This window comes from Pyrgilauda ruficollis, unplaced genomic scaffold, assembly GCF_017590135.1.
Source record: "Pyrgilauda ruficollis isolate IOZ18807 unplaced genomic scaffold, ASM1759013v1 scaffold149, whole genome shotgun sequence".
In the NCBI taxonomy this organism is placed as follows: Eukaryota; Metazoa; Chordata; class Aves; order Passeriformes; family Passeridae; genus Pyrgilauda; species Pyrgilauda ruficollis.
In genome coordinates this window covers 954,371-980,743 of record NW_024513543.1, presented here as the reverse complement: position 1 = coordinate 980,743, position 26,373 = coordinate 954,371, and the positions used below count along the sequence as shown (strand labels likewise).

Here is a 26,373-nt window from a genome sequence, read left to right as displayed (position 1 = left end):
GGCTGTGACACTGGATGTCACCCTGGATGCCACCCTGGGAGCTGGGCTGTGACACTAGGGGCTGGGATATGACACTGGATGTCACCCTGGGAGCTGGGCTGTCACCCTGGGAGCAAGGATGTCACCTTGGATGTCACCCTGGGAGCAGGGATGTGACACTGAATGTCACCTTGGGAGCAGGACTGTGACACTGGGATGTCACCCTGGGAGCAGGGATGTCACACTGGATGCCACCCTGGGAGCAGAGCTGTGACACTGGGGGCTGGGATATGACACTGGATGTCACCCTGGGAGCAGGGATGTGACACTGGATGTCACCCTGGATGTCACCCTGGATGTCACCCTGGGAGCTGGGCTGTCACCCTGGATGTCACCCTGGGATGTCACCCTGGATGTCACCCTGGATGTCACCCTGGAGCAGGGCAGCAGGACGGGCTCAGAGCCCAGCCAAGCCCTGCCCAGCTGCAGTCTGGGGTTTTCCAGCAGCACCAGCGCGGGCAGATGCAAACACGGAGGTACCAGGCAAATAGAACTCCCTGCACAGGATCCCTTGCCAGGCTTTTAGGCAAAATCTTTGCCTGGAGTGGTGTTGCCACCCGTGGGACTGGAGCAGCTGAGACAGAAACTGCGGCTGTGGCTGGCAGGGAGCGCTGGGGAGAGCCTGCTGTGGAGGCTGGAGTGTTTGCTGAGGAGGGAACTGCTGATGGGGAGGGCTGGGAAGGTGAAAAACAAACTCCTTGGAGGCAGAAAGTCAGAGATGTGGGGTTTGTGGTGTCTGGTAGAAGGGAGAGGAAGGAAAATCCCCCAGACACCTCCCCTGTGACTCCAAAACAGAGCCGAGGATGGAAAAGTTTGGGGCAAACGAGGTTGGGGGAGTATTTTGGTGTCCAAATCCTGCTTTTCTCTGGCCCTGCAGCCCCAGCTGGGTGTCTGCTCCATGCCAGCAGTGCTCTTCCCACCCCTCTCCCTCAGCCAGGACAGGAGCCTTGGCCTGTGGCCCTTAAAGCCAAGCTTTTAAAATCCATCTTCTCCCTCCTCAGGGGTGTTTCCCCAGCTGTAAGAGCTGCCTGAGTGATAAAAGAGGGGGTTCAGAGCCAAACCCCGACAGGGTGTGTGCTCACAGCCTGCCCTTGCCCTTCTGCTGAGGGGACAGTGACATTGCTGCTGGTCACACCGGGCAGGAAAGGTGGCACAGCCCTGGTGGCACAGCTGGCACTGCTCTGCTGGCACAGGTGAACAATCCCAGCCCTGGGCTCCCTCCCTGCCCCAGTGTGAAAAATGTGTATTTTATGATTGGTGGTTGTTTTTTTGCAAATATTAAAATGAATATTGTATGTGTTATGTTAGAAAGTTATGCTGTATTAATTTCCTTAAGTAGTGTGTTAAATATAGTTTCAGGTTATAACAGAATGTTAAAATAAAACTATGTATGTGGGATATTTTTTTAAAGAAAGGAACGAGGTGCTCTCACCAAACAGCAGCCACAGGACACCTAAATCTTTCAGAGAAAGAGAATTTATTGCTCCCTTATCAGAAGAAACCAACTTCAGCCCTGAACCCTGAGGAGTCAGAGGAAGGAGCTGACACTGACCAGAGCAGGGCTCAGTGTCCAGCTGAGCCCCCTGGAATCACTGCCCAGCACCTTTGTGATGCCACCTTTGTGATCCCAGATTTCTGATCCCACCTTTGTGATCCCAGATTTCTGGTCCCACCTTTCTGATCCCACCTTTGTGATCCCACCTTTCTGATCCCACCTTTCTGATCCCACCTTTGTGACCCCACCTTTGTGATCCCAGATTTCTGATCCCACCTTTGTGATGCCACCTTTCTGATCCCACCTTCGTGATCCCAGATTTCTGATCCCACCTTTGTGATCCCAGATTTCTGGTCCCACCTTTCTGATCCCAGCTTTGTGACCCCACCTTTGTGATCCCACCTTTGTGATCCCAGATTTCTGATCCCACCTTTCTGATCTCAGATTTCTGATCCCACCTTTCTGATCCCAGATTTCTGACCCCACCTGCCCTGCAGCAGGGACAGGCAGGACCCAGGCACCCCCCAGAGACACAAAAGGAACCACAGGGGAAATAAATCACCCAGCACACAGGCTCCAAAAAATGGCAGTTTTTATTCCCCTCAGTGCAGAATATTCTTTACAGCATCAGGTTTTCTTAAAAAAAAAAAAAAAAAAAACAAACAAAACTCTAGACACACATAGCTAGTGTTGTGAACTTCAGGAATTGCTGCTCCAGGGAAGGAGAGAGGTCAAAGCAGAGGAATCCTCCCAGGTTCCTGGGCAGGGCAGAGCTCCCTGAGCTGGAGCAGAGCTCTGCTGCTCCCTTCCAGCCCAGGAGCATCCAGGAGACACAGCCCTTGCAGGATGTGGAAGTGCTTGAACAGCACTCTGAGAGCCCACAGAGCCCAGGTTCCACCAGAGACCGGTGAGTCAGCTCCACGAGTCCTCAACACCTTCTCACACTCACACTTGGGGGGAAAAAATATCTCAATTCTAAGTCAGAGCAACTCAGCTGCCTCCTAATGAATTCTTACAGCTGACTGAGAGGGTTTTTTTTTCCTTTCTGTGAGCAGTTTTAAGGGAGTTCTAAAGAGCTATCTGGGGAATGAATTAGTGCTTCAAACCCAAGTTACAAATCTATAAAACAGATTAGTACACTTCACTTAAGGCCACAAACACTGCGAGGTGTCAGTGAGACTATTCAGGATCGTTAAACCTAATCTTGTACTTAGCAGAAGTTGTACCTCCATGGCTGGTTTTCAGTCCCAGGGGTAGATGGAGCTTCCTGAGCCCCCTGGGAGCTGTGGCTGGCAGGAGAAGGGTGGGAGCACCACTGGCAGGGGCACCTGTGCCAGCTGGGCAGCCAGGTGCTGCCCCTGCCCGACCCCATCCCATCCACTGGGCAACAGCCACGTGGATTTGAGGCTGGAGCAAGTCCTGGACAAACAAACCTGCTGGGCCAAGCTGGGGACGTGGATCTGTGCTCCTGCTGGTCCTCCCGAGCCGCCCTTTCCAGCAGGATTGAACAAAACAAATCCTTCCTCCCTCCCTGGTGGTTTTGCTTTTAAAGCCAACGGAGCTTTGGGATCTCGAGTCCCATCAGAGGTGAGGGGTCAGAGCTGCAGCATTGCCAGGGTGGTTCTTTTTGGGTAAATAGCTTCTGAGGAGAGGTTCCAGGCACTGCTTACCTTGACAATTCGGACCGTTGCTTTCAGTTCAAGTTTTAAAGTGCAAAACTTCTTTGAGTCTTTGGGTTAAAAAGCGTCAATCCCCACAGGAGCCGTGGGGTGACTGACAGCCGTGGGAGTGCCACAGGCAGGGGCACAAAAGCACCAGCTCTGCTCCCTCTTTGATTTCACACTGTCAGCAGCTGCTGCAAACCCCCTCCCCGGCAGGCAGTGCTGAGTTCTTCCAGGCTGGGTGGATCAGTGACACTCAGAGCTGTGTCTGCGCCCCAGCCCTGGCTGGGGGATGCTCAGGGGGGCTTTGCTGGTGCCCAGGCTGCCTGCAGGAGGAACAGGCCCTGCAGATCCCCCCGTGGCACACAGATGCTCTCCACACCTCCCAGGAACGCTTGTAAACCGTGAGTAAATAGGTCCAAGAGCATCTCGTGGTTTAGGTGAAAGCAAGGTACAAAAATCCGCGTTAGGTTTCCGAAGCTTTGGTCTGAACTGGGCTGTGGCACCCTCGGAGCTGCTGAGGAGCCCTGGGAGGGCTCCCTGCTCACAGCAGGGCTCGGAGTGGTTCTGTGTGCCCTCAGAACAGGAGCACATCGTCCTGCTCGGCCGTGCCGGGCTCCAGCTGCGCCCAGCCCAGCGGGGACAGCGCCTGCGCGCGCTGCATGTCCTGCGCTGACAGCCCCGTGTCCAGCTCCTGAGGGTTTGTCCTCGACTGGGCCAGCCTGAGGGACACAGACACGGGGGAACAGTGAATAAAGAGTAAAACACGGAGTGAAAGAACAGAGTGAGGCACGGAGTAAAAGAGAAACGGGAATGCACAGAGTAATGCACAGAGAAAAACACACACAAAGGAATGCACAGAGTAATACACAGAGTAAAACACAGAGAAAAACAAAGAGAGCAATGCACAGAGTAAAACAGAGAGTAAAACAAACACAGAAATGCACAGAGTAAAACACAGAGAAAAACAAAGAGAGCAATGACAGAGTAAAACAGAGAGTAAAAGAAACAGAGCAATGCACAGAGTAAAACACAGAGAAAAACAGAGCAATGCACAGAGTAATGCACAGAGAAAAACAAACAGAGAAATGCACAGTGTAAAACAAACACAGAGAAATGCACAGAGGAAAGCACAGAGGAAAATAAACACAGAGGAAAATGAACACAGAGGAAAACACACAGTAAAGCAGAGTAAAACAGAGTAATACACAGAGTAAAATAAACAGAAAGTAACGCACAGAGTAATGCACAGAGAAAAAGAGTAAAACACAGAGTAAAATAAACACAGAGGAATGCACAGAGTAAAACAAACCCAGAGTAAAGCACAGAGTAAAACAAACCCAGAGCCATACAGAGCAAAGCACAGAGCAGTGGTTCCACTCCTGCTGCAGCCCCCCGTTCCAGCACCCTCCCGTGGGATGGAAAGGCTCAGGAAAAGGGAAAAGGCTCCAGGGGAGCTGGCCCAGAGCATCCCCAGCAGCCCCAGTGCTGCTGCCTTCCCACAGAGTAAAACACAGAATAAAACAGAAACAGAGTAAAGCACAGAGTAATGCACAGAGGAAAGCACAGAGTAAAACAAACCCAGAGCCATACAGAGCAAAGCACAGAGCAGTGGTTCCACTCCTGCTGCAGCCCCCCGTTCCAGCACCCTCCCGTGGGATGGAAAAGCTCAGGAAAAGGGGAAAGGCTCCAGGGGAGCTGGCCCAGAGCATCCCCAGCAGCCCCAGTGCTGCTGCCTTCCCCTGCAGGCATCCCGGGAATGTGAGCTGGACCATCCCTGGGCTCTCCTCCCCGAGCTGCTCCCAGCCCCAGAGCAGACTGAGCTCTGCTGCTGAGGCTGTCCCTGCCCCAGGACAGCCCCAGGATCAGCTGGAAGAGCTTTTCATCCTGGATGTTTCACAAAACCCAAGCAGCCCCAGTTTGTTGTTGCGTGATTTAAAGGGCACGGTGAAATTCCGCAGCGCTGGGGCTGGAGGTCAGCTCAGGCATTTGGGGCTGCACAAGGTCAGAACCAGCCTGAGACCAAGCCCCAGGTTCTGATAAAGAAGGGACACGTGCAGCGGTGCTGATGTGGCAGGAATGGCTTTGGGAGTGCTGCAGGATGAGCAGCCCAAACTCTGAGTCAGCAGAGGGCCCAGGGTGATGTGGAGCTCAGCAATGCAGAGCAGGGCCCAAAGCCAAGCTCATCTGAGCCACTGGGGCAGGGCAGACACCAGGACACAAACCAGCCCAGCCTGGGACGAGGAGCTGGGCAAGGGCAGGCTGTAAATCATCCCTGAGAGCCAAACAGGAGCCCAAGGGCTGAGCAGGAACTGCTGAAAGCCTTCTCCTGCCTCGCTCCCTCCTCCAGCACCTCCCAGCCCCAGGGGGAGGAAGAGGAGGAGGAAGAGGAGGATGGCACCCACACAAAACCACAGCAGCCCTGCCAGGACAGGGAGGCAAACCCAGCTGAGAGGAAAGGCGTTTGTTTGGCTGTGCTGGATTGCTCAGCAGCACGGGCAGGGCAGCTTTAATTTGGAGTGGAAAGGGGAATAAACCCATGAGCTGGTGGCCACACACCCTGAACGTGTGGGATGAGGAAGAGCAAAGCCCCCAGTGCCAGAAGCTGGGAGCAGCAGCCTGGAAAAGCCTGGGTGAGTGGGAGCAGACCCAGCAACTCTTGGGGAGTTAAACTCCCCATCACACACAGCCTCTGACCATCCTTAAAAGGTCGTCAAAATATTTGGCTTCTCAGGCAGCCTTAAAGCTTCAATGGGCAGCTGCCCAGGTCAGAGCAGAGCCCTGATGAGATGAAGGAGCATTAGGAGCAGCCAGGCCTCCGGGGCTGCTCCAGGGAGGATGAGAATTACCTTGAGAACGCCTCGTCCAGCCCATCATCCATCTCCTTCGTGAAGGGATAAAAAGAGAGACAAGTAGTTGCTAAGAGAACTGCACAGAAGTGTGTTTAGAGATCTGGCTCTGCACTCAGACAGAAAAATATCTGTGTCTGTTGGATTGTGAGTGCCTCAGTCACCTCCTCTGCAGCCTGCCTGCTCTGCAGGGGAAAGGTGAACTCCAGGTGGTGCTGGGGCCTGGCCCTTCCTTCCATCCCCCAAAAAGCTGACTCTGCCTCCAGCTCCATCCAGGAGATGGAAACCAGCACCCCTCACTGCCCCAGCCCTGCCTGTCCTGCTGCCAGAGGGGCTGGGCACAGCTCCAGGAGCCCTGGGGCTGCTCTGGACCTGGACCAGGACCAGGACCAGGACCAGGAGAGCAGCTCTGCACTGGCACAGCAGGGACAGGAAGAGCAGCTCTGGGAGCCTGTGTCTCTGCCCTGCTGCCAGGGTTTCCAGGAAAGCACTGGGAGAAAGTTTTTCCATGCTCTGTGTGAGGGCCCTGCTGCAGCCAGAGCAGGCTGCTCCCAAAATCCTGTGAGGAACCTACAGCCTCAATGCAATTAATGCAATTAATAAGTCAAGTATGAGAACTCTGCAGGCAGGGAGGGATTGGAGATTGCTGAGAAGCCTCCAGGATTTGGTTCAGCCTTAGGGCTGATCTTCAGCTTTAACCTGGAAAGCCTCAGGCTGCAATTTACCCTGCAGCCCCCCAAAATCCAGCAGGCAGGGGTCTCCAGGGAGGGGCTGTGCTGGGGAGAGACTCCAGGGCAAGAGGGGCTTCAAGGGCCAGCCCCAGCCTGCCTGGGGGTCACAGAACCATGGAAGGGTTTGGCTGGGAAGGGAAATCCCTTAAACCCCCCCCCTGCCATGGCAGGGACCCTGGGCAGCCACAGCTTCTTGGGCACCTGTGCCAGGGCCTGCCCACCCTCCCAGCCAGGAATTCCTTCCCAAAATCCCAGTAACCCCACCGTGTCCCAGGCAGAGGGGGATGATGGAGCACTGGGCTCCTGCTGGGTGCACACCCAGGGCTGCAGCACCACTCTTCTCTCAGAGATCCAGGAAACATTAATTAAAAATTAACCCAGGGGACTGAGGACATTCCCAAGGAGCCATCCCAGCTCCCACAGACAGGGAAACAGGAAGAACCACAGGCTCTAGGCTGGGTTTGGTGAGCAGGGACCAGGAGCCACCAAGGCACTGATTCCTGCCCCTGGACAGAGCAGCTGGGTGCTGCCAGTTCAGTGACAAACCCCTGAGAAATGCTGCTCCAGAGCAGGAATATCCAATTATCTCACAGGGCTTGGCCATGCTGCTCATTCATCCCCCAAGCACCGAACACTCCTGGAGCTGTGACACCTCCCAGAGCCCCCCAGAGCCCCCCAGAGCCCCCAGTTCAGCCCTGGGGGGCAGCTGGGGCTCTCCTGGCTGTCCCTTACCCACAGCACGTTGTTGTTGACCGAGGGGCTGGGCCCAAAGCTGCTGTTGTCCAGCTCTGGGGACTCCGTGCTGCTGCCAGGGTCCTCAAAATCCAGCAAGTTCCCCAAGGCTGCTGCTGTGGGCAGAGCAGAGGGGGCAGTGAGGGGAGAGGAATGGGCACTGGGGAGCTGCACCCACCCCTCTGGGGGCTGTGCTTGAGGCAGGTCAGGGAATCCCAGTGCCTCCAGCAGCTTTTGGGAAGGCTCCTGGGTGCCCAGTGATGCTCAGGGTGAGCCCCAGGGCCAGAGCAGCCCCTCAGCTGAGCCCAGAGCTGCAGCAGGGTTTTACACTGAGGGCAAACCCTGCCCTGGGTGCAGCCCAGAGCCTCCCCTGCAGCCTGCACTGGGCTGGGGCAGGAGCAGCCCAGCTCTGGCACCCCCAGGGAGATGTGGAGCTCATCCCAGCCCCAGGCTGGGCTGATGCCACGGTGCCACCCTTTGGGAGAGATTCCTCCAGGGCTGAGGAATCTCAGGACGTGCCAGCCTGGAAGAGAGCCCAGTTTGCTGCTGTTTTTCTGCGTGCCAAATCCTCTTATCTTGTGGCCAGCACGGGGAGGGATGAGCCTTTTGCCCCACTTCTCCCTGCCCTGCACCTCAGAGGCAGCAGAGGAGCCAGGGCCAGCCCTGAATTGGGAGGGATTTGGGATTTAATTGCTTTATTTCACACACCTCCCCTTGCTCAGGGGCACCAGGCTGTCCTCCCCCCTCAGCCCAGGGCAGGGTGAGGGTCTGGGGTCTGACACAGCCCCAAGACTGAGCTGGGGACCTGCAGAGCCAGGCTGAGCTCTTAAGGACATCACAGCCAATTTGCCTGGGGCAGGAGCAAACAGATTTGGGGTGGCAGCAGGGGATGCCTGGGGGGAGCAGGCAGCTCCCAGCTGGCAGCCAAGGACTCTGAACTGCTGCTCCTCCTGGCTTCAGAACCCTGCCAGGAGCTGTTTGTGTCTGGGGACAATCCCTCAGGCTGTCCCCTGCCCTGTCAGGGACATCCCCCATCCCTCAGGGACATCCCCCAATCCCTCAGGGACAATCCCACATCCCTCAGGGACATCCCCCATCCCTCAGGGTGTCCTTTGCCCTGCCCAGGGACAGTCCCACATCCCTCAGGGACAAGTCCCCATCCCTCAGGGTGTCCTTTGCCCTGCCCAGAGACTGTCCCCCATCCCTCAGGAACATCCCTGTGCTGTTCAGGGACAATTCTCCACCCCTCAGGGACAGTCTCCCCCCCTCAGGCTCTGCCCTGGTGGCTCACGTGTGACAGGGTGGGCAGGAGCTCCTGAGCCAGGGCTGCTCGTCCCTTCTGCTGCCAGGATGGATCTTTCCCTCTTCTCCTTCTCTGCAAAAGAGGAAATCCCAGCACTGCCTGCAAGCCTCCAGGGCCAGGGACAGGGCCAGGGCCAGCCGTGGTGCTGCTGGCACCTCCTGGAAGGTGAAAGCTGAAAGCCCACCATGAAACCCCCAGGGAGCTCCTGCAGGACAGGAGCACAGCCAAAACCTGCCTGGACCTACAGAGCTGTGCAAAGAAACCTGGAATTGGGGAGGCAGGGGAAGGGGAGCACCAGAGTGAGCCCTGAGGGTGAGCAGGGCAGGGACACAAACTCACCTTCCTTGGCTGCCTGCCAGAACTCAAAGGCGATCCTGAAGGCCTGGGCCACGGTGAGGGTGACAGCCTGGGCCTGGGGACACACAGCAGGACAGGCTGAGCCCTCTGGCATCACTGAGATCAGTCACTGGAATTACTGACATCACTGACATCACTGAGATCAGTCACTGAAACCTCTGACATCACTGAGATCAATGAGATCAATTAATGAAACCTCTGACATCACTGAGATCAGTCACTGGAATTACTGACATCAATGACATCACTGAGATCAATCACTGAAACCTCTGAGATCACTGAAATTAGTGAGATCAATGAGATCACTGAGATCAATCACTGAAATCAGTGAGATCAATGACATCACTGAGACCTCTGAAATCACTGAGATCAGTCACTTACATCACTGAGATAGTGAAATCACTGAGATCTCTGAAACCAATCACTGAAATTACTGAGATCAGTCACTGAAATCACTGAAACCACTGAGATCAATGACATCACTGAGACCTCTGAAATCACTGAGATCATTCACTTACATCACTGAGATAGTGAAATCACTGAGATCTCTGAAACCAATCACTGAAATTACTGAGATCAGTCACTGAAATCACTGAAACCACTGAGATCAATGACATCACTGAGATCACTGAAACCACTGAGATCAATGACATCACTGAGATCACTGAAACCACTGAGATCAATGACATCACTGAGATCACTGAAATTACTGAGATCAATCACTGAGACCTCTGAAATCACTGAAGCCCCTGAGATCAGTCACTGCAATCACTGAGATCAATCACTGAAGGCCCTGAGATCTCTGCCACCTGTGCAGCTGCAGCTCCCCTGGCTCTGAGCAGGAGCTGGCAGAGCCACCAAACCCTGCAGAGCTGGGGCTGCTCCGGGTGGGACACGTCCCCGGGAGCCAGGAGGGCAGGGACAAGGGGACAGGGAACAGGGCTGGGACCGGGACAGGGGACAGGGACAGGGCTGCTGAGGAACCAGCAGGGACAGAGATGCTACCACCTCCAGCAGGAACAGAAATGCCACTAACAGCAGGGACAGAGGTGCCACCAACAGCAAGGACAGAGGTGTCACCTCTAGCAGGGCAGAAATGCCACCAACAACAGGAGCAGAAGTGCCACCAACAGCAGGGACAGAGGTGCCAGGGGCAGAGGTGCCACCTCCAGCAGGGACAGACAGAGCTCAGGAGCAGCTCCAGCCCCAGGACAGCCCATGCCCCCACTCCCCGAGCCTCCAGGCTGGGTTTCCTTTCCCCAGCTGTGATCACAACAAAGCCAACCCCGGGGCTGGAGCTGCTGCCCTGGCAGCCCCAGGGGCATGGGGGGACACAGACAGGGCACAGCACCCCCCAAAGCCAGGCAGGGGGGCACAGAGCCCCCCAGAGCCAGCAGTGCCAATTAAGGCTGGAGCTCTTGGAATCTTGGAGCTATTTACATCCTTGATGGAAGTGCAAATGCTTGATGGCAAAAAAAAAAAAAAACCCTTAAATATGGTAATTAAGTATGAAACTCCTCACAGCTGTTTACAATTTAGGCTGTCACATCTGAATCAAGTTTAATAGACCCAGCTACTGTCGAGAATTACCCAGGAACTAAAAATATGGACTAATTATATGCCTGTGACTGGGAGCTGTGGTGCACCCAGGGCCCCTGCCCTGGGGAGGGCTGCCTCCAGTCTGGGAGCAGGGATCACCTCAGCAGCAGGATGTTCCTGCATTTTACAGAGCAGGAAAAAGGAAATTATTCCTAGTTTTTGCCACAAAAGCCTTTGGAGAACTTTATTTGGAGGGGGATGCACTGAGCTGATGCAGCACTGAGATAATTCTTTTAGCAGCAGGAAGATTTAAATTTTAATTTGCAGAGCCAGGCTTATCTTGGCCGTGCAAGGATGGGAGCACACACTGAGCAAAGGAGAGACAACTTGTAGCTCCCATTCTTCTCTCCAAGGGAAGAAAAGGAGCTGGGAGAGGCAGAGAATATTAACAGAGCTGGGGTGGCACGGGGATGCTGCTGAGGACCAGGCTGGGAGTGGCCTCAGAGGGGTCTGGGACACCAGGGAAGGATTTGGGGGGCACAGGGGTCTCACCTGCCCTTCCTCTCCCCTCGTGGCACGGGGAGGGGGCTCAGTGCCAGCTCTGCTCCACCAGACACCCCAGGGCTCTCCTTGCCCCTCTCCTCTCTCTGTTCCAGCTCCCTTCCCATGCTGGGGCATGGGGTGAGCAGGGAGAGGTGCCAGGAGGGTCAGAGCTCAGCCCAGAGCCCTTCCCACTGCCAGGCCCCTGCTCTGGGCCCCAGGGCAGGGCAGGACACAGCCCCAGAGATGTCACTAAAACTCTGCAGGGAGCTGGGGCTGGGTGCCCTGGGCACCTCCTGCCCAACCCTCCCTGCCCAGGGTCTCAGGAGGTGTCCAGGGCAGGGCTCAGGAGGTGCCCAGGAGGTGTCCAAGGGCTCAGGAGATGCCAGGGCAGGGCTCAGGAGGTGCCCAGGAGGTGTCCAAGGCCTGAGGAGATGCCAGGGCAGGGCTCAGGAGATGCCCAGGGAGCTCAGAAGGTGCCCAGGGCAGGGCTCAGGAGATGCCCAGGGGGCTCAGGTGGTACCCAGGAGGTGCCCAAGGGCTCAGGAGGTGCCAGGGCAGGGCTCAGGAGATGCCCAGGAGGTGCCCAGGGGGCTCAGGAGGTGCCAGGGCAGGGCTCAGGAGATGCCCAGGAGGTGCCCAGCAGGAGATGCCCAGGGGCTCAGGAGGTGCCAGGGGAGGGCTCAGGAGATGCCCAGGGGCTCAGGAGATGCCCAGGGAGCTCAGAAGGTGCCCAGGGCAGGGCTCAGGAGATGCCCAGGAGGTGCCCAGGGGGCTCAGGAGGTGCCAGGGCAGGGCTGCAGCAGGGCAAGGCTCTCCAGGCCCTGGTGCAGGGTCACCCCCTCCCAGCCTCACCCCAGAGAGGTTTCCAGCAGCCAAGGCACGGAGCCAGCCCCATTCCAGCTGGGATGAGCTGTGCCTGAGCCCTCCTCCCAGCCCTGCAGCCCCTCCTCTTCCTCACTGACCATCTTCCTCTTGGTGCACAGGAAGGCGTGGCACTCCAGGCTCTCGCTCAGCTGGCTCTGGGCAATGTAGGCAAACACTTTGTCGTGGGCCTTGTCTGCTGTGCAGTAGGAGATCCTGAAAGACACAGCACAGCCCGGGCTGGGCTCTGGGGACAGCCCCACAAGCTGCTGGGGCTGCAGCAGCAGCTGCCCAGCTCAGGGGATGGCTCCAGGGGATGGCAGGGAGTGAGATCCACGGGCAGCACGAGGAGAGGTGGCAGAAGAGAGAAGAGAAGAAGAAATGTTGGGGTTTTTTTCACACTGTGGGACAGGACAGGCTAGAGAAGGGGAGGTTCCAGCAGAGCAGCACCTCACACTGCTCTGCCTCCAGGAGAGAGGCTGGCTCAGGCTTTCCCTGGAGGGTGAGGAAGGAGAAAGGAGCTGTTCTCAGCCTGGGATTTCATCCTCAGCCTCAAGGCAGGGACAGGAGCTGATGCAGGGGTGCCCAGGCTGGGATCCAGGTGTGGGATTTGCTCCAAGCTCCCTGAGCTCAGGGGATGTGGGAGGAAGGCTCAGCCTCCTCCCTGGAGCCTCCCCAGCCCTGTGCAGCAGCCAGGGGTGAAGAACAGGCCAGAGGAGAGTCCTGGGGCACAGGAGAGCAGCCAGCACCCACCTGTAGATGGAGATGTTCTCGATGAGCTCGTTGGTCCTGCTGTCCCTGAGCACAATCCCCCGGGGTGACACCTTCAGGGTCACCTTCTGCAGCTTCTTTCCACTGGCTTTGGCCTTTGGGAGGGAAAGAGGGAGGGGAAGCCCCAGGCTTTGAGCACTGGCACCTCCAAAGGTGTGTGAGCAGCCTGGGGAGGCACTCTGCTGCCAGGAGGGGCTGGTTAACCCTTCCCTGCCCTCCCTCACACCCAGCTAGGGCCAGGCTGGAATCCTCAGCCCCACTCCCTGAGGGATTTTGGGTCCCTTGGGGACCTCAAAGCCTTGCCCAGAGCAGTCCTGCCCCAGCCCCAGGGCTTTATTTAAGAGTTCCACTCCCCATCCATCAGGGCAGATGGGGAGGGCTCTGCAATTCCCTCCTGCCCTGGTCCAGCTCAGCACCTGCCAGGAGAGGATCCAGCACTCCCCATCCCACTGGGCTCTGTGGCACAGCTGGGGCTCTGCCTCGATCACTTTTACAGGGGCTCAAAAAGCCTTAATTGTACCCAGAGCCTGGGGAGCAGGCTGGGAATTGGGGGAATGGCTGGGAACGGGCTGGAGGAGGGCTGGGAATGGGCTGGAGGAGGGCTGGGAACGGGCTGGAGGAGAGGAATGCTCTGGAGGAGGACTGGGAATCAGGGGGATGGCTGGGAATGCTCTGGAGGAGGGCTGGGAATCAGGGGGATGGCTGGGAATGCTCTGGAGGAGGGCTGGGAATTGGGGGAGTCAGGAAATCCACCCCCCTGAGGTTACAGTGGGACACTGGCTGGGATCTGCCCTGCTCCCTTCCCCTCTCTGCCCTCCAAAGCCTGGCAGGAAAGCCCAGAGCAGCACTGGCCACGCTCCAGGCTGTGTCCCTGCCCTGACCCAGCCCCGGGGCAGGCTGGCCCCAGCAGGTCAGAGCCTCCTCACACAGCCTGGCTTATCAGAGCCAGAGCTCAGGCACACACCAGCCCTGCCCAGAGAGCCCCACGCACAGCCTGGGCTGCCCAGGGGCCTCCAGTGCCTGGAGCTGTCTGCAGCTCCACCCAGCCCCTGGAGGGGCTGCAGCCCCAACCCCAATTTCCCCTGGAGCTGCAACCCCAACCCCATGGAGCTGCAAATCCCAAACCCACGGAGCTGCAATCCCAATTGCCTTGGAGCTGCAAATCCCAACTTCCCTGGAGCTGCAAATCCCAATTTCCCCTGGAGCTGCAATCCCCAATTTCCCTGGAGCTGCAATCCCCAATTTCCCTGGAGCTGCAAATCCCAATTTCCCCTGGAGCTGCAATCCCAATTCCCCTGGAGCTGCAATCCCAATTCCCCTGGAGCTGCAATCCCAATTCCCCTGGAGCTGCAATCCCCAATTTCCCTGGAGCTGCAAATCTCAAACCCCAGGAGCTGCAAAATCCCAATGCCTTGGAGCTGCAGTCCCAAACCCCTGGAGCTGCAATCCTGGCTCCCCCCCAGCTGCAGCTCTGAAACTCTTCCCCGTGGGACTCCCCCGGGGCCAGCAGGGGCCACTCGGGGCCAGCAGGGGACACTCACGGTGGCCACAATCCTTTTGACAGCGGCTGCAGAGAGCTCCTCTCCCTTGGGCTGCTCCACCAGGGTCATGCCCATGTACTTGAGGCTGAAGAGCATCCCCTCCAGCAGCGTCTCCCGCGTGTCTGTCCAGTTCTCAGGCAGCTCTGGGGACACAGGGAAGGCTCTGGGGGTCACAAAGTCACAGCAGCACCCCCGAGCCTCAGCTGCTGGGAGCCTGCAGCAGGAGATGGGGCAGGGACCCAGCTGGGAGAGGAGGAACAGCAGTGCTTCAGCCACGAGCTGCTCGCCTGGGAGCCTCCCCTGCAGCTCCCCAAGGCAGCAAAACAAACCCCAAAACATTTCCCACGAGCCACAGCAGCAATCCTTGAGGAGCCACCTCGGTGCCACCCCCTGCCCTGACCCTGCACAGCAGCACCTGCACAAGGAGGATAAAACGGGATTTGGGATTTGCTGCTAAGCCCGGGCAGCTGCTGGCACCCAGGTGAGGGAAATCATCCCCCACAGCCCCTCGGAGCCCCCCGGGAGGAGAGCTCTCTGCTCTGCCCTTGGAACCACCACGGAACGCTTCCCTGAGGAGCTGGGGGGGAAAGGAGGGGTCTGAAAACAGGGATAGGTGTGGGGCCAAGGTGAAAGGCACGTGGGGGTTCCTAAACCTCAAATCCCACCCAGGACTCACCTGGGATGGTGCTGCAGGAGGCTCTGCCCTGAGCAGGAGGCAAAACCCCAGCCCTGGGCAGGGATGGACAGACAGAACATCCCCGAGGGGCCCCTGCAGGGCTGGGGGACTGCAGAGCTCCCAGCACACTGCAGGGCTGGGGACCCTGGGGACACTGGGGACACTGCCCCCGGTGACTCAGGGACGGGATAAACCACCAACACCCTGCCAGCTCTGCCAGCTGAGCCCTGGGCAGGGCTGGGAGGGCACCCAGGGGGTGCCGGAGGGCGGGGGTCTCACCTGGCACACCTGGGAACCGAGGGGTTCACACAGCCCCCCCAGGTGTCACACAGCCCCTCCCCCAGGTGTCACACAGCCCTCCCCCAGGTGTCACACAGTCCCTGCAGGTGTCACACAGCCCCTCCAGGTGTCACACAGCCCCCCCAGGTGTCACACAGCCCCTCCCCGATGTCCCCAGGCCAGCCCGTTCGTGTCCTGCCGCTGCCCATCCCCGATCCCAGGTGTGACCCGCCATCGGTGCCATCGGATCAGCGACAGCCACCAGTTCGGTGTCGCCTGGGGGGTGCGGGGTGGCCCCCCCGGGCGCCTGGCAGGGCTCGGTGGCCGCTCGCCACGGGGCCATCGATCGTGTGACAAAGCCAGCAGCGGGACGAGGTCACAAAGTGCCCGCAGGGCTCCGGCCCTTGGCCCGGGCTGGGGGACACGGGGACAGGGGGACACGGGGACAGGGGGACACGGGGATGGGGGGACAGGGAGACACAACCGGGCGGGTGCGGGGCAGGGTGCGGGGTGCGGAGCGGGGTGCGGGGGCAGGATGCGGGGCTCGGCTCTCACTCTTGTGCCGCCCGCCGGCCCAGGGCGGTTTGTGCACGCTGGGGCTCCTCAGCAGGGCCCGGCCCGCGGACTTGAGCGCGTCCATCCCGGCCCGGCCCGGCCCGGCCCCAACGCAAACTTTCCTGCGGCGCCAGCGCTGACCGCGTCCGGGGGCGGGGCCATGCAAATGAGCTGTGACGTCAGCGTGTCACGCCCTGCGCCACGCCCACACACCCCCGCGGCGCCAAAGCGCTGCGGGGTCCCAAAAAGTGTGCGGGGTCCCAAAAAGTGTGTGGGGTCCCGAAAGTTGTGTGGGGTCCCTAAAGTTGTGCGGGGTCCCCAAAACTCCGCAGGGACCCAAAAGTTGTGCGGGGTCCCCAAAACTCCGCAGGGACCCAAAAGTTCTGCGGGGTCCCCAAAACTGTGCGGAGCTCCTTAAAGTTGTGTGGGGTCCCGAAAGCTGTGCCCCCCCAGGTGTCACGTGCGGAGTCCCTAAAGTTGTGTAGGGTCCCTAAAGTTGTGTGGGGTCCCGAAAGTTGTGTGGGGTCCCTAAAGTTGTGCGGAGTCCCTAAAGTTGTGTAGGGTCCCTAAAGTTGTGTGGGGTCCCTAAAGTTGTGCGGGGTCCCTAAAGTTGTGTGGGGTCCCGAAAGTTGTGTGGGGTCCCTAAAGTTGTGTGGAGTCCCTAAAGTTGTGTGGGGTCCTGAAAGTTGTGTGGGGTCCCGAAAGTTATGCCGGCTCCCCAAATATCCTCGGGGTCCCAAAAGTTCTGCGGGGACCCAGAAACTGTGCGGGGTCCCTAAAGTTGTGTGGGGTTCCCAAAACTCTGCAGAGCTCCCAAAGCTCTGCAGGGACCCTCAATTGGTGCAGGGTCCCCAAAGCTCCTCGGGCTCCCTAAAGCTGTGCAGGGTTCCCAAAACTCCACGGGTCCTCCAAAGCTCCTCGGGGGACCTAAAACTGAGCAGGGTCCCCAAAACTCTGCAGAGTTCCCAAAGCTCTGCAGGGACCCTAAAGCCTTGCAGGGTCCCCAAAAACTCCTCAGGGTCCCCCAGGTGTGACAGCACTGTGGGGACACCGTGCCCCAGCCACACCCGGGGGCTGTGGGTGCCCCCCAAATTCGGGGGTTGCTTCTCCCCACGGATCTTGCCCCCAAATCCCTCCTCCACACGCCTGGGGGGTGCAGCTCTGCAGGGATCCCCCCTTTCCCCACCCAAATTCGGGGTAAGGAACCCCCTCCGCTCTCTCCACGCCCAGGTGACCCCAAAAAAGTTGAGTTTGCCCCAGGAGGGGTTTGGTGGCCCAGGCTGGGCTGGGATATCGGGATGTCCTGCCTGGGCACGTGTCACCCTGCGTGTCGCCGCCTGCTCTGAACGGAATTGAATGGAAGATTAAAGTCCTTGCAGGCTTTCTGAAATTAAAGGATCATAATGAGGAGGTTAAACCCCAAATTTGGGATTTGGACAGTAATGCCTCCCAAAGCCTATTATTGACAGAGACATTTGTGTCATTGAAAATCCCCTTTTTTGCTCAAATTGAACGTTTCACTCTGGGTTTGTAGCTGGGGGCTGAGGCAGGGCAGTCACACCAAGTTCCTGTCCCTGGGACACCAGAGGGGGACCCCAAAAATCCCGGTCTGGACTGGGATGGAGCCACGGCTCTGTCCCCACTGAGTGCCTGGTTTGAATCTGAGCACACGAGGGTGAGCTGGGCACGCTGACAACTCTTGAAAGGAGAAACTTCCCGGAGCTCAGAGCAGGCAAACACCAAAAATCCCCCAAAAATCCCGCAAAAATCGCTGTGTAAGGAACAAATTGAAGCCCTTGCACAGCCCCTGCCCGGTGCAAAACCCTCTGTGAGCATCTCTGCTCACGGGAAGCTCCCGCCCAGACCTGGGAGCGGCAGGGGTTTAAGCCAGGCTTAAATGTTTCTGTAAATCACGGATGAGCTCAGCCCTGCGGGGCTCCTGCTTCCAGCCCCTGCCCAGCTCCGGCAGAGCCATGAATTCCGGCTGCAGGTGTGGATTTACCTCCCGAATTCTGCATTTATCAGTGCCTGAATGAATGCCACCCTGCTCCTTCCACAGGGTCTCAGCTGCCACCACCCCGTCCTGGCCCTGCAGCTGCTTTTGGGGTGTCCCCCAAAGGGCACAGCAGAGCCCCCGGCCCTGCTGCCTCATCCAGGGCAGTTTCCCACTGAGTCCATCCCAGGAAGTCAGCGCTGGAGTTTAAAATGTCCTTGTTTTGGGGGGGGAAAAAATAAAATAAAAATAGGAAGGCAGCTGCAAAGTGCTGCTCCACACCCATTTCCCGGGTGGGATCCCCGGCTCTCCTCCAGGGGAGGAACCCCGGGACAGGCAGGCCCTGAGGACCAGGGAAGCAAAGTCCAAATTTTGAATTTATTTTTATTTCACGCAGTCCCGAGCCCGCAGAGGTTTTGGGGAAAGCTCCTCGCTGGCTCTCCTGGGCTGCCCCGGCTGCAGCCATCCCTGTCGCGATTATCGTCCCCTATCCCCACCTCGGGGCATTCCCAGCTCTCCCAAACTCAGGAATTTCCAGCTCCATCCCTTTTTTCTGCAGGAAACACGGAGGAATCCCGGCTGCTTCGCATCACAATGAGACCAACGCCGCTTTTCAGGGATTCTTCTGCATTTCGGGGAAATTCCTGCGGTTTTTTTTGGGTTTGTTTTTTTTTTGTGCTGCTGATGTTTTCCCAGCTGTCCCTGAATTTTTCGGAGCGATCTTTACACGGAACTCGCAGCCCAAGGCCGGTGGCAGGAGGGCGGCTGGCTGCTCGTTTGCTGCAGGATTTAATTAACGAAGGCAGCAAAGCCGGGCTTTGCTCTCTCCTCGTGCTCTCAGCGAAGCGTTCTTTGCATCTCTGGCAAATCAGCAGCTCTGGGGTGGGGAGAGGCGATCCCGAGGGAAATGTGAGCTCCCTCCACTGTGTCAGACCCCAAAAAACGGCGGAGCGGGCTCTGTCTCCCTCCTGGGTGATAAAAACACCCAGTGCTGACATTTCCCTTCTCTGACATTTCATTAAGGAGGAAAGAGCCCCAGCGACTCCAAACGGGCTCTCCTTGGCATTTGCTGGCCCTGATTCGGCAGAGCTTGGCAAGGGGGTGTCCCTGTCCCCAGGACCCCCAAATCCCCCCCGGCTCAGCCCAGGAATCACCTCAGCTCCCCCAGCCCGAATGACACCCAGCCCTCTCTGCAGCCCGCAAATCTCATTGATGCTCGGGACTCCAATTAGCGCAGTCATTAACAGGTTGTTAATGAGTCAGTTAACATGCCTTGGGAATCTATGGAGAAAGGGCGTTATAAATATGACAGCATCAAATACTGCCCAAAAAAGAGCTGAGTGTGCCGGGGGCTGCTGAGGGTGCAGGAGGGAGCAGCTCCAGCATCACTGAGCCCCTTCCCTGCTGGGGTGGGCAGGGACGGACTGGGACGGACTGGGACAGACTGGGATGGGCAGGGACAGTGCTGGGACATCCAGGGACAGTGCTGAGATGGCCAGGGACAGACTGGGACAGACTGGGACAGACTGGGACAGACAGGGACACTGCTGGGATGGCCTGGGACAGACTGGGACACTGCTGGGATGGGCTGGGACAGACTGGGATGGCCTGGGACAGACTGGGACGGACTGGGACGGACTGGGACAGACTGGGACACTGCTGGGATGGGCAGGGACACTGCTGAAATAGCCAGGGACAGACAGGGACAGTGCTGGGATGGGCAAGAATGGGCAGGGACACTGCTGGGATGGGCAGGGACACACAAGGACAGTGCTGGGATGGCCTGGGACAGACTGGGACACTTCTGGGATGGGCAGGGACAGTGCTGGGACAGCCAGGGACAGAGCTAGGATGGCCTGGAAGCACCAGGCTGGAGATGGGAGCTGAGGTTTGCCACCAAACACTCATTTTAGCAGCAGCCAAGCTCCACAGCCTGGATTTTCTGTGTTTTGCAGGTTCTGCTGCACTGCCCTCGGGCTTCTCTCCCGCTGGGGCTGGTTCCAGGGAAAAGGCTGTGCAGGAAGGCACGGTGTGGCACTTTTGTGTTCCAATGCCAGCCTCCCTTCAGTCCCCCAGGAACCCCCCGGGGTTGCCTCTGCCCTGCACTGCTGCACTCAGGACGGGATTTCTCCCCCTCCAAGCTGTTTTTTTGTCCCTTTCCACAGCCTGGATTTTCTGTGTTTTGCAGGTTCTGCTGCACTGCCCTCGGGCTTCTCTCCCGCTGGGGCTGGTTCCAGGGAAAAGGCTGTGCAGGAAGGCACGGTGTGGCACTTTTGTGTTCCAATGCCAGCCTCCCTTCAGTCCCCCAGGAACCCCCCGGGGCTGCCTCTGCCCTGCACTGCTGTGCTGCTGCACTCAGGATGGGATTTCTCTCCCTCCAAGCTGGTTTTTGTCCCTTTTCCCCGCTGTTTCCCCCTCCCCTGCATCCCCAGGGGCAGATTTTGCTGCTGCTGGTGTCACTCCCAGCCTGGCTGTGGCAGAACACGGAATTTAAGGTGCAGGCAGGAACAAAAGCAGCTGTCAAACAACAGATGGGCAGTGCCTGGGCCGCTCTGCTGGGGCAGATTTTGGAGCTAATAATAATTGTAAACATCTCTGTGCACCGTGGTTAATCCTGATAATCTCCTTAGCCCAGCCTGGGCTTTGCTGGGTGTTTTTGTGTGCTGGGACATCCCTGAGTGTCCCCTGCCCCAGCTGGGATGGCTCTGCCAGCAGCAGGGCAGTGCCAGGGGTGCCAGCCAGGTGAAACAGAAAATAAAGATGCCACGCTGAGCCCAGGTCCCATTTCAGCCCTGGCTGTGCTTCAGTCTGGTCTCAGCAGCCCTGGAGTTTTCCACAGCCCCCAGTGATGTTTTCAGCTTAAAAAAAATCTCCATCAAAGCACGAGGATTTGGGATTTTTGTGGTTGGAAATATGAAGAGCACGAGTTCAAAAATGCACACAGCCAGCAGAGAAATGTGACTTTTTTATTGGTTTTTTGTTTTTTAATCTCTGGATCTGGGGGAGGAGCTGACTCTGGGGTTTGGAGCTTTTAATAGAAAAACTGGAATCTGCTCCCGTGGTGGAATCTTCTCCTGCTGGCCCAGGGACAGAGGGACAGAGGGACAGAGGGACACAGGGACACAGGGCTGGGCTCCTCAGCAGCTGCTGGGCAGGAGAAGTGCAGGTGGAAGGGGTAGGAAACACAAAAATCCTTTTTAAACTGAAATAAAAATCAGATTTTTTTTTTATTAAGGCAAAATAAAAACCCCAAAATCAAACCCAAACCTCACCTCATTATTGTTAAAAAACTCCCTCAGAAACAAGGTGGAAAATGTGGTTTTTCTGCTGGGTGGTGCCAGAGTTCTCACCTTGCCCTCAGCTGCTGGACCCTCTTTGGCCCAGAAGCAGAACCAAGGCTCAGTTTTGTCTTTGCTTTCCTGATTAAAATGCTTTTTTTCATCATTAACTCCATTTAAGTGCCTGTTTTTCAAACGCCCAGAGGGCTGCAGCTCCCCTTGGAAGCCCAGGGGAGGTTTTAAGGCCAGTCAGGAATGCTGGAGCTGCCCCTCTCCAGGTTTGGGTGGCACAATTCCCTTTTTGCTCGATTTTTCCTTTAGATTCACCAGCACTGGCCACATCCCTAAAACCACAATTCCCAGGGCAAGGCAGGCCCCAAAAGTTCATTAAAATGGAAGGGTTAAAAGGTCAGCTCCTGCTGGCACAGGGGCAGGGAGAGCTCAGCTCCCAGGCATTTATTATTGCAGCTCTTTCTGCTGTCTGATAATTTAAATTTTTGCATTCATTAAAGCAGCATTACCAATTCCCGGCGTTCCTGCTCTCCCATTCCCTGTCCCGGCCAGGATCTCAGTTTATTCCTGACAAATACATTTGTTTATTCCAGACAAATCCTCTGAGGCAGCTCCTGAGCCCCTCTTTGACACTGGGCTCTCCTGCTGGCTGCCCTGGGCGGGGAAGGAACATTTCCATTCCCATTCCATCCCAAATCCCATCCCCATCCCCAATCCCGATCCCATCCCAAATTTCATCCCATCCCCATTCCCATCCCATCCCCATCTCAATCCCAATCCCAAATCCTATCCCCATCTCCATCCCATCCCCAATCCCATCCCAAATTTCATCCCAACCCCATCTCAATCCCAATCCCATTCCTGTATCCCATCCCCAATCCCATCCCAATTCCATCCTCATCCCAATCCCATTCCATCCCATTCCCATTCCCCATTCCATCCCCATCTCAATCCCATCTCCAATCCCATCCCCATTCCCAATCCCATCTCTAATCCTATCCCAAATCCCATCCCAATTCCATCCTCATCCCAATCCCAAATCCCAATCCCAAATCCCAGTCCCATTCCTATCCCATCCCCATTCCCAATCCCCCATCCCAAATCCCATCCCCATCCCCAATCCCATCCCAATCCCAAATCCCAGTCCCATTCCTATCCCATCCCCATTCCCAATCCCAAGTCCCATCCCCATCCCCATCCCCATTCCCAAATCCCCATCCCAGACTGGCCTCACCTGCAGCCCCCCATCCCCTCCCCTCAGGCACAAATTTGGGGTGAGGGGACCCCAGCTCTGTCCCAGCCCCCCTCCCTCCCCGGGGTGTTTTTCCAAAAACCACAGGAATTGTTGGGAGCAGGAGAGCATCTCACACCCGGGGTGACACCGTCACTGCTGCTGCTGCTGCTTCCATGGCAACCTGCCTTTGTTTCTGGGAGCTGCTCCATCACAATTAAGGAATAATTAATAAAAATCCTCCCCTGCACGTGGGCCCTGCCCCGGGTGCTGCCCCCGCTCCCCTGGGCCACGTGCAGGGAGCAAAGGGTGGGAAAAAAAAGGAATTTTCCGGGCCTGCTCTGGTCACAGGGACAGGCAGGGCCCAGCTGGTGAAGCTCCAGGAGAAAGCTGGGCAGGGAATGACCCTGGGCTCCGTCCCATTCCCATTCCTATCCCCATTCCCATCCCCCATTCCATTCCCATTGATCCCCATCCCCAATCCCCTATCCCATTCCTATCCCCATCCCCATCCCAGGTTCCCTTCCAATTTTCCTTGGCAATCCCCTCAGCACCTGGGGAGGGATTGCCAAGGAAAATGCAGGAGCTGCAGCCATGGCTTGGGAATTCCAGGGGTTTCTGCACAGCTCAGCTCCAGCCAGAAGCCAGGGGGGGTTTTGCTGCTCCAGCCTTTCAGGGATCCATAAATCCAGGAGCTGGGCCCAGCAGAGCCATCACAGAGCAGGGCTGGGCACCAGGCTCCTGCCAGGCTCCAGCTGGGACAATTCCATCGTGCCAGGCTCCAGAGAATTCCATCCTGCCAGATTCCACTCTTCCTGCAGCTCCAACAGGACCACCCAGGCAGGTTTTGGGGTCACACCCCAACCTGGGCAGAGATTTTGGGGTGGCAGCCCCAGCCCAGGCAGGGTTTGGGGTCACACCCCCCAGCCCAGGCAGAGTTTTGGGGTCACACCCCAACCTGGGCAGAGATTTTGGGGTGGCAGCCCCAGCCCAGGCAGGGTTTGCAGCACAGATCACTGTCAGACATTTCTCACATCGTTTCAGCACAGACTGTGGCAGAAGGCAGCAACCCTGCTTCCCTGGGCGCCTCTGGAATGGGATCATTCCTGACTATTCCTGATAATTCCTGCCCATTCCTGACCTTTCCTGCCCATTCCTGACCTTTCCTGAGCCCTCCCAACCCCCCGGGCACAGTGAGGTGCCCCTGCCTGGCTCAGGGCATCCCAGAAGAGCTGAAATTCCTGCTGGAATTCCTCCCCCTGCATTAAACCCCGGGCTGTGTCAGCTGCCCCTCCTCTTCCAGGTTTTTTGGGATCCCAGGAGGATCCAGGAGCAGGACTGGTTGTGCCCTCAGCTGCTCTCCCCCAGCCAGGTTTCCCCCCAGGTGACCTTCCCCAATCAAACATTAACTCTGCAGCAAACACTCATTAGGGAGCATTGGCTGCCTCTGATAATTAAGGCTTTCATTAATGCACTGGCTGCACTTGCAGCAACAGGTGGCTGCAGGATGGATCGTGCTGTCATTTAGGGGAGGAATTAATGAATCCCACTGCCAGGCAGGGGAGGAAGAGCTGCTCAGATCCCACTGCACTTCCCAGAGGTGCTGGAGCCGCAATTATGCAGATTTTGAAGTGCCAAACACCAGGATCAGCCATTCCGGGTGGGAATGGTGCTGCAATAATCCCAATTCCCATCCCCAATCCCAGAACCAGGCACAGCAGGGCTGCAGGCAGGCAAAGACTGCTCTGGGATGGGGAGAGGAGGAGCTGCTGCTCCTCAGAGCCCACCTGGAGGGGAGGGAACAGCCCCAGCTCAGCCCAGAGCCGCAGGAACCCAAAAATAATTTAAAAAAACCCAAAATCAGGGTGGCCCTGGCAGCAGGAGCGGCAGTGCCAGGCTGAGTCTCTGCCAAGGGGGGTGACACAACAATTAAAGTCCCTGCAGAGTCACCAGAGCAGCTCCTGCTCAGCTGGGGCAGGGCTGGAACACAGAATTGCAGAGAATCAGAAAATGTTGGATTCTGTGACTCCTGGGGACAGCAGCAGGGAGTGCTCGGGCACAGAGCAGCGGGGAGAGGTGCCAGAGTATGTGATGGAAAACTGGAGTCAGTCAGGTATTTGCTGGAAAACTGGATTTGATGGAAAACTGGAGTCATTCAGGTATTTGATGGAAAAGTGGATTTGATGGAAAACTGGAGTTATTCAGGTATTTGATGGAAAACTGGAGTGATTCAGGTATTTGATGTAAAACTGGAGTCATTCAGGTATTTGCTGTACAACTGGACTCGTTCAGGTATTTGATGGAAAACTGGTTTTGATGGAAAGCTGGAGTTATTCAGGTATTTGATGGAAAACTGGAGTAATTCAAGTATTTGCTGTAAAACTGGAGTTATTCAGGTATTTGATGGAAAACTGGATTTGCTGTAAAACTGGAGTTATTCAGGTATTTGCTGTAAAACTGGAGTTATTCAGGTATTTGCTGTAAAACTGGAGTTATTCAGGTATTTGCTGTACAACTGGACTCGTTCAGGTATTTGATGGAAAACTGGTTTTGATGGAAAGCTGGAGTTATTCAGGTATTTGATGGAAAACTGGATTTGCTGTAAAACTGGAGTTATTCAGGTATTTGCTGTAAAACTGGACTCGTTCAGGTATTTGATGGAAAACTGGTTTTGCTGTAAAACCGGAGTTATTCAGGTATTTGCTGTAAAACTGGAGTCATTCAGGTATTTGCTGTAAAACTGGAGTCATTCAGGTATTTGCTGTAAAACTAGATTTGATGGAAAACTGGAGTTATTCAGGTATTTGCTGGAAAACTGGAGTTATTCAGGTATGTGCTGTAAAACTGGACTCGTTCAGGTATTTGATGGAAAACTGGATTTGCTGTAAAACTGGAGTTATTCAGGTATTGGCTGTAAAACTGGACTCATTCAGGTATTCCCTTTGGCCGCTGTGGGCACAAACCTGAGCACAAATCCGGGGATTTCTGAGCCCTCTGAGCTTCCCAGCCGAGCTCCCTCTCCCTTCAGGCTGGGGAGCCACATCCAGGTGTCACATTTAGGGAAAAAAGGGATTTTTTCCAGGCTGGGGAAAGCTCAGGATTGGGGCTCAGGCTCATCCAAGGCGTCCTGGGCCCGCTCGTGGCTGGTGGGGACAGGACACGAAGGAATTTCTCTTTATTTTCTACCAAACACACACTTTGTGCTGGTGGAAGGAGATTTTTGGGGGTTGGAGTGCAGAAAATCCATCTGTTGCACAAAAATGTCCTCAAAAATGAAATGTTTGGAGCAGCTCCTGGGCACGGGAGTGGCAGGACAATATCATGTCAAATAATAATGATAAATATTAAATAATAATAAAACAATAAAATAAAATAAAATAAAATAAATAAATGTTTGGAGCAGCTCCTGGGGACGGGAGTAGCAGGACATTATCATGTCAGATAATAATAATGATAAATATTAAATAATAATAAAACAATAAAATAAAATAAAATAAAATAAATAAATGTTTGGAGCAGCTCCTGGGGACGGGAGTAGCAGGACATTATCATGTCAGAAAATAATAATGATAAATATTAAATAATAATAAAACAATAAAATAAAATAAATAAAAATTGAAAATTAATAAAATTAATAAAACTAATAACATTAAAATAATAATATAATATTAAAACAATACAAATAAAAACTAAAACAATAAAAATAAAATTAAATATTGAAAATTAATGAAATAATAATGATAATAATAATGATAATAATAATTGTTTCTTTTTATCTGCAAGAAAATGTTTATTCTTTGTAAACCCCACAGGAAAAAGAGATGCAGCCAAGACCAAGTAGTGAACAAAAAGGGAGCCCGAGGGGGCAGCAAAAGGGGGGGACCTCGACACAAAAATCACAAAAATTCCATGTTCTGCACAGGATGG

At 55.9% G+C, this 26,373-nt stretch overlaps 1 protein-coding gene across 2 annotated transcripts; it reads right to left on the bottom strand.

Moving 5' to 3' along the window:
• Positions 1 to 2,179: 2,179 nt before the first annotated feature.
• On the bottom strand, positions 2,180 to 16,076 carry LDLRAP1 (low density lipoprotein receptor adaptor protein 1). 2 transcript variants are annotated; one of them, XM_041460851.1, is made up of 9 exons: positions 15,933 to 16,076; positions 14,423 to 14,565; positions 12,864 to 12,976; positions 12,212 to 12,326; positions 9,150 to 9,222; positions 8,799 to 8,882; positions 7,508 to 7,623; positions 6,045 to 6,079; positions 2,180 to 3,917 (listed from the first exon to the last, which is right to left on the bottom strand). In XM_041460851.1, the coding sequence occupies exons 1-9, from the start codon at positions 16,015 to 16,017 to the stop codon at positions 3,773 to 3,775; spliced, it is 909 nt and encodes a 302-aa protein (XP_041316785.1). In that variant the 5' UTR covers positions 16,018 to 16,076; the 3' UTR covers positions 2,180 to 3,772. The 2 variants fall into 2 exon arrangements, with proteins under 2 accessions (XP_041316785.1, XP_041316787.1); XM_041460853.1 differs by having other exon boundaries at positions 7,508 to 7,620.
• Between the last annotated feature and the right edge of the window lie 10,297 nt (positions 16,077 to 26,373).

Coding starts and splice junctions, on each gene's coding strand:
- LDLRAP1 (XM_041460851.1), bottom strand. CDS start 16,017: ATGGACGCGCTCAAGTCCGCGGGCCGGGCCCTGCTGAGGAGCCCCAGC. Junction 12,327..12,863: donor GAGAACATCTCCATCTACAG/GTGGGTGCTGGC, acceptor TGTGTCTTTCAG/GATCTCCTACTGCACAGCAG. Junction 3,918..6,044: donor CTGGACGAGGCGTTCTCAAG/GTAATTCTCATC, acceptor TGTGTCCCTCAG/GCTGGCCCAGTCGAGGACAA.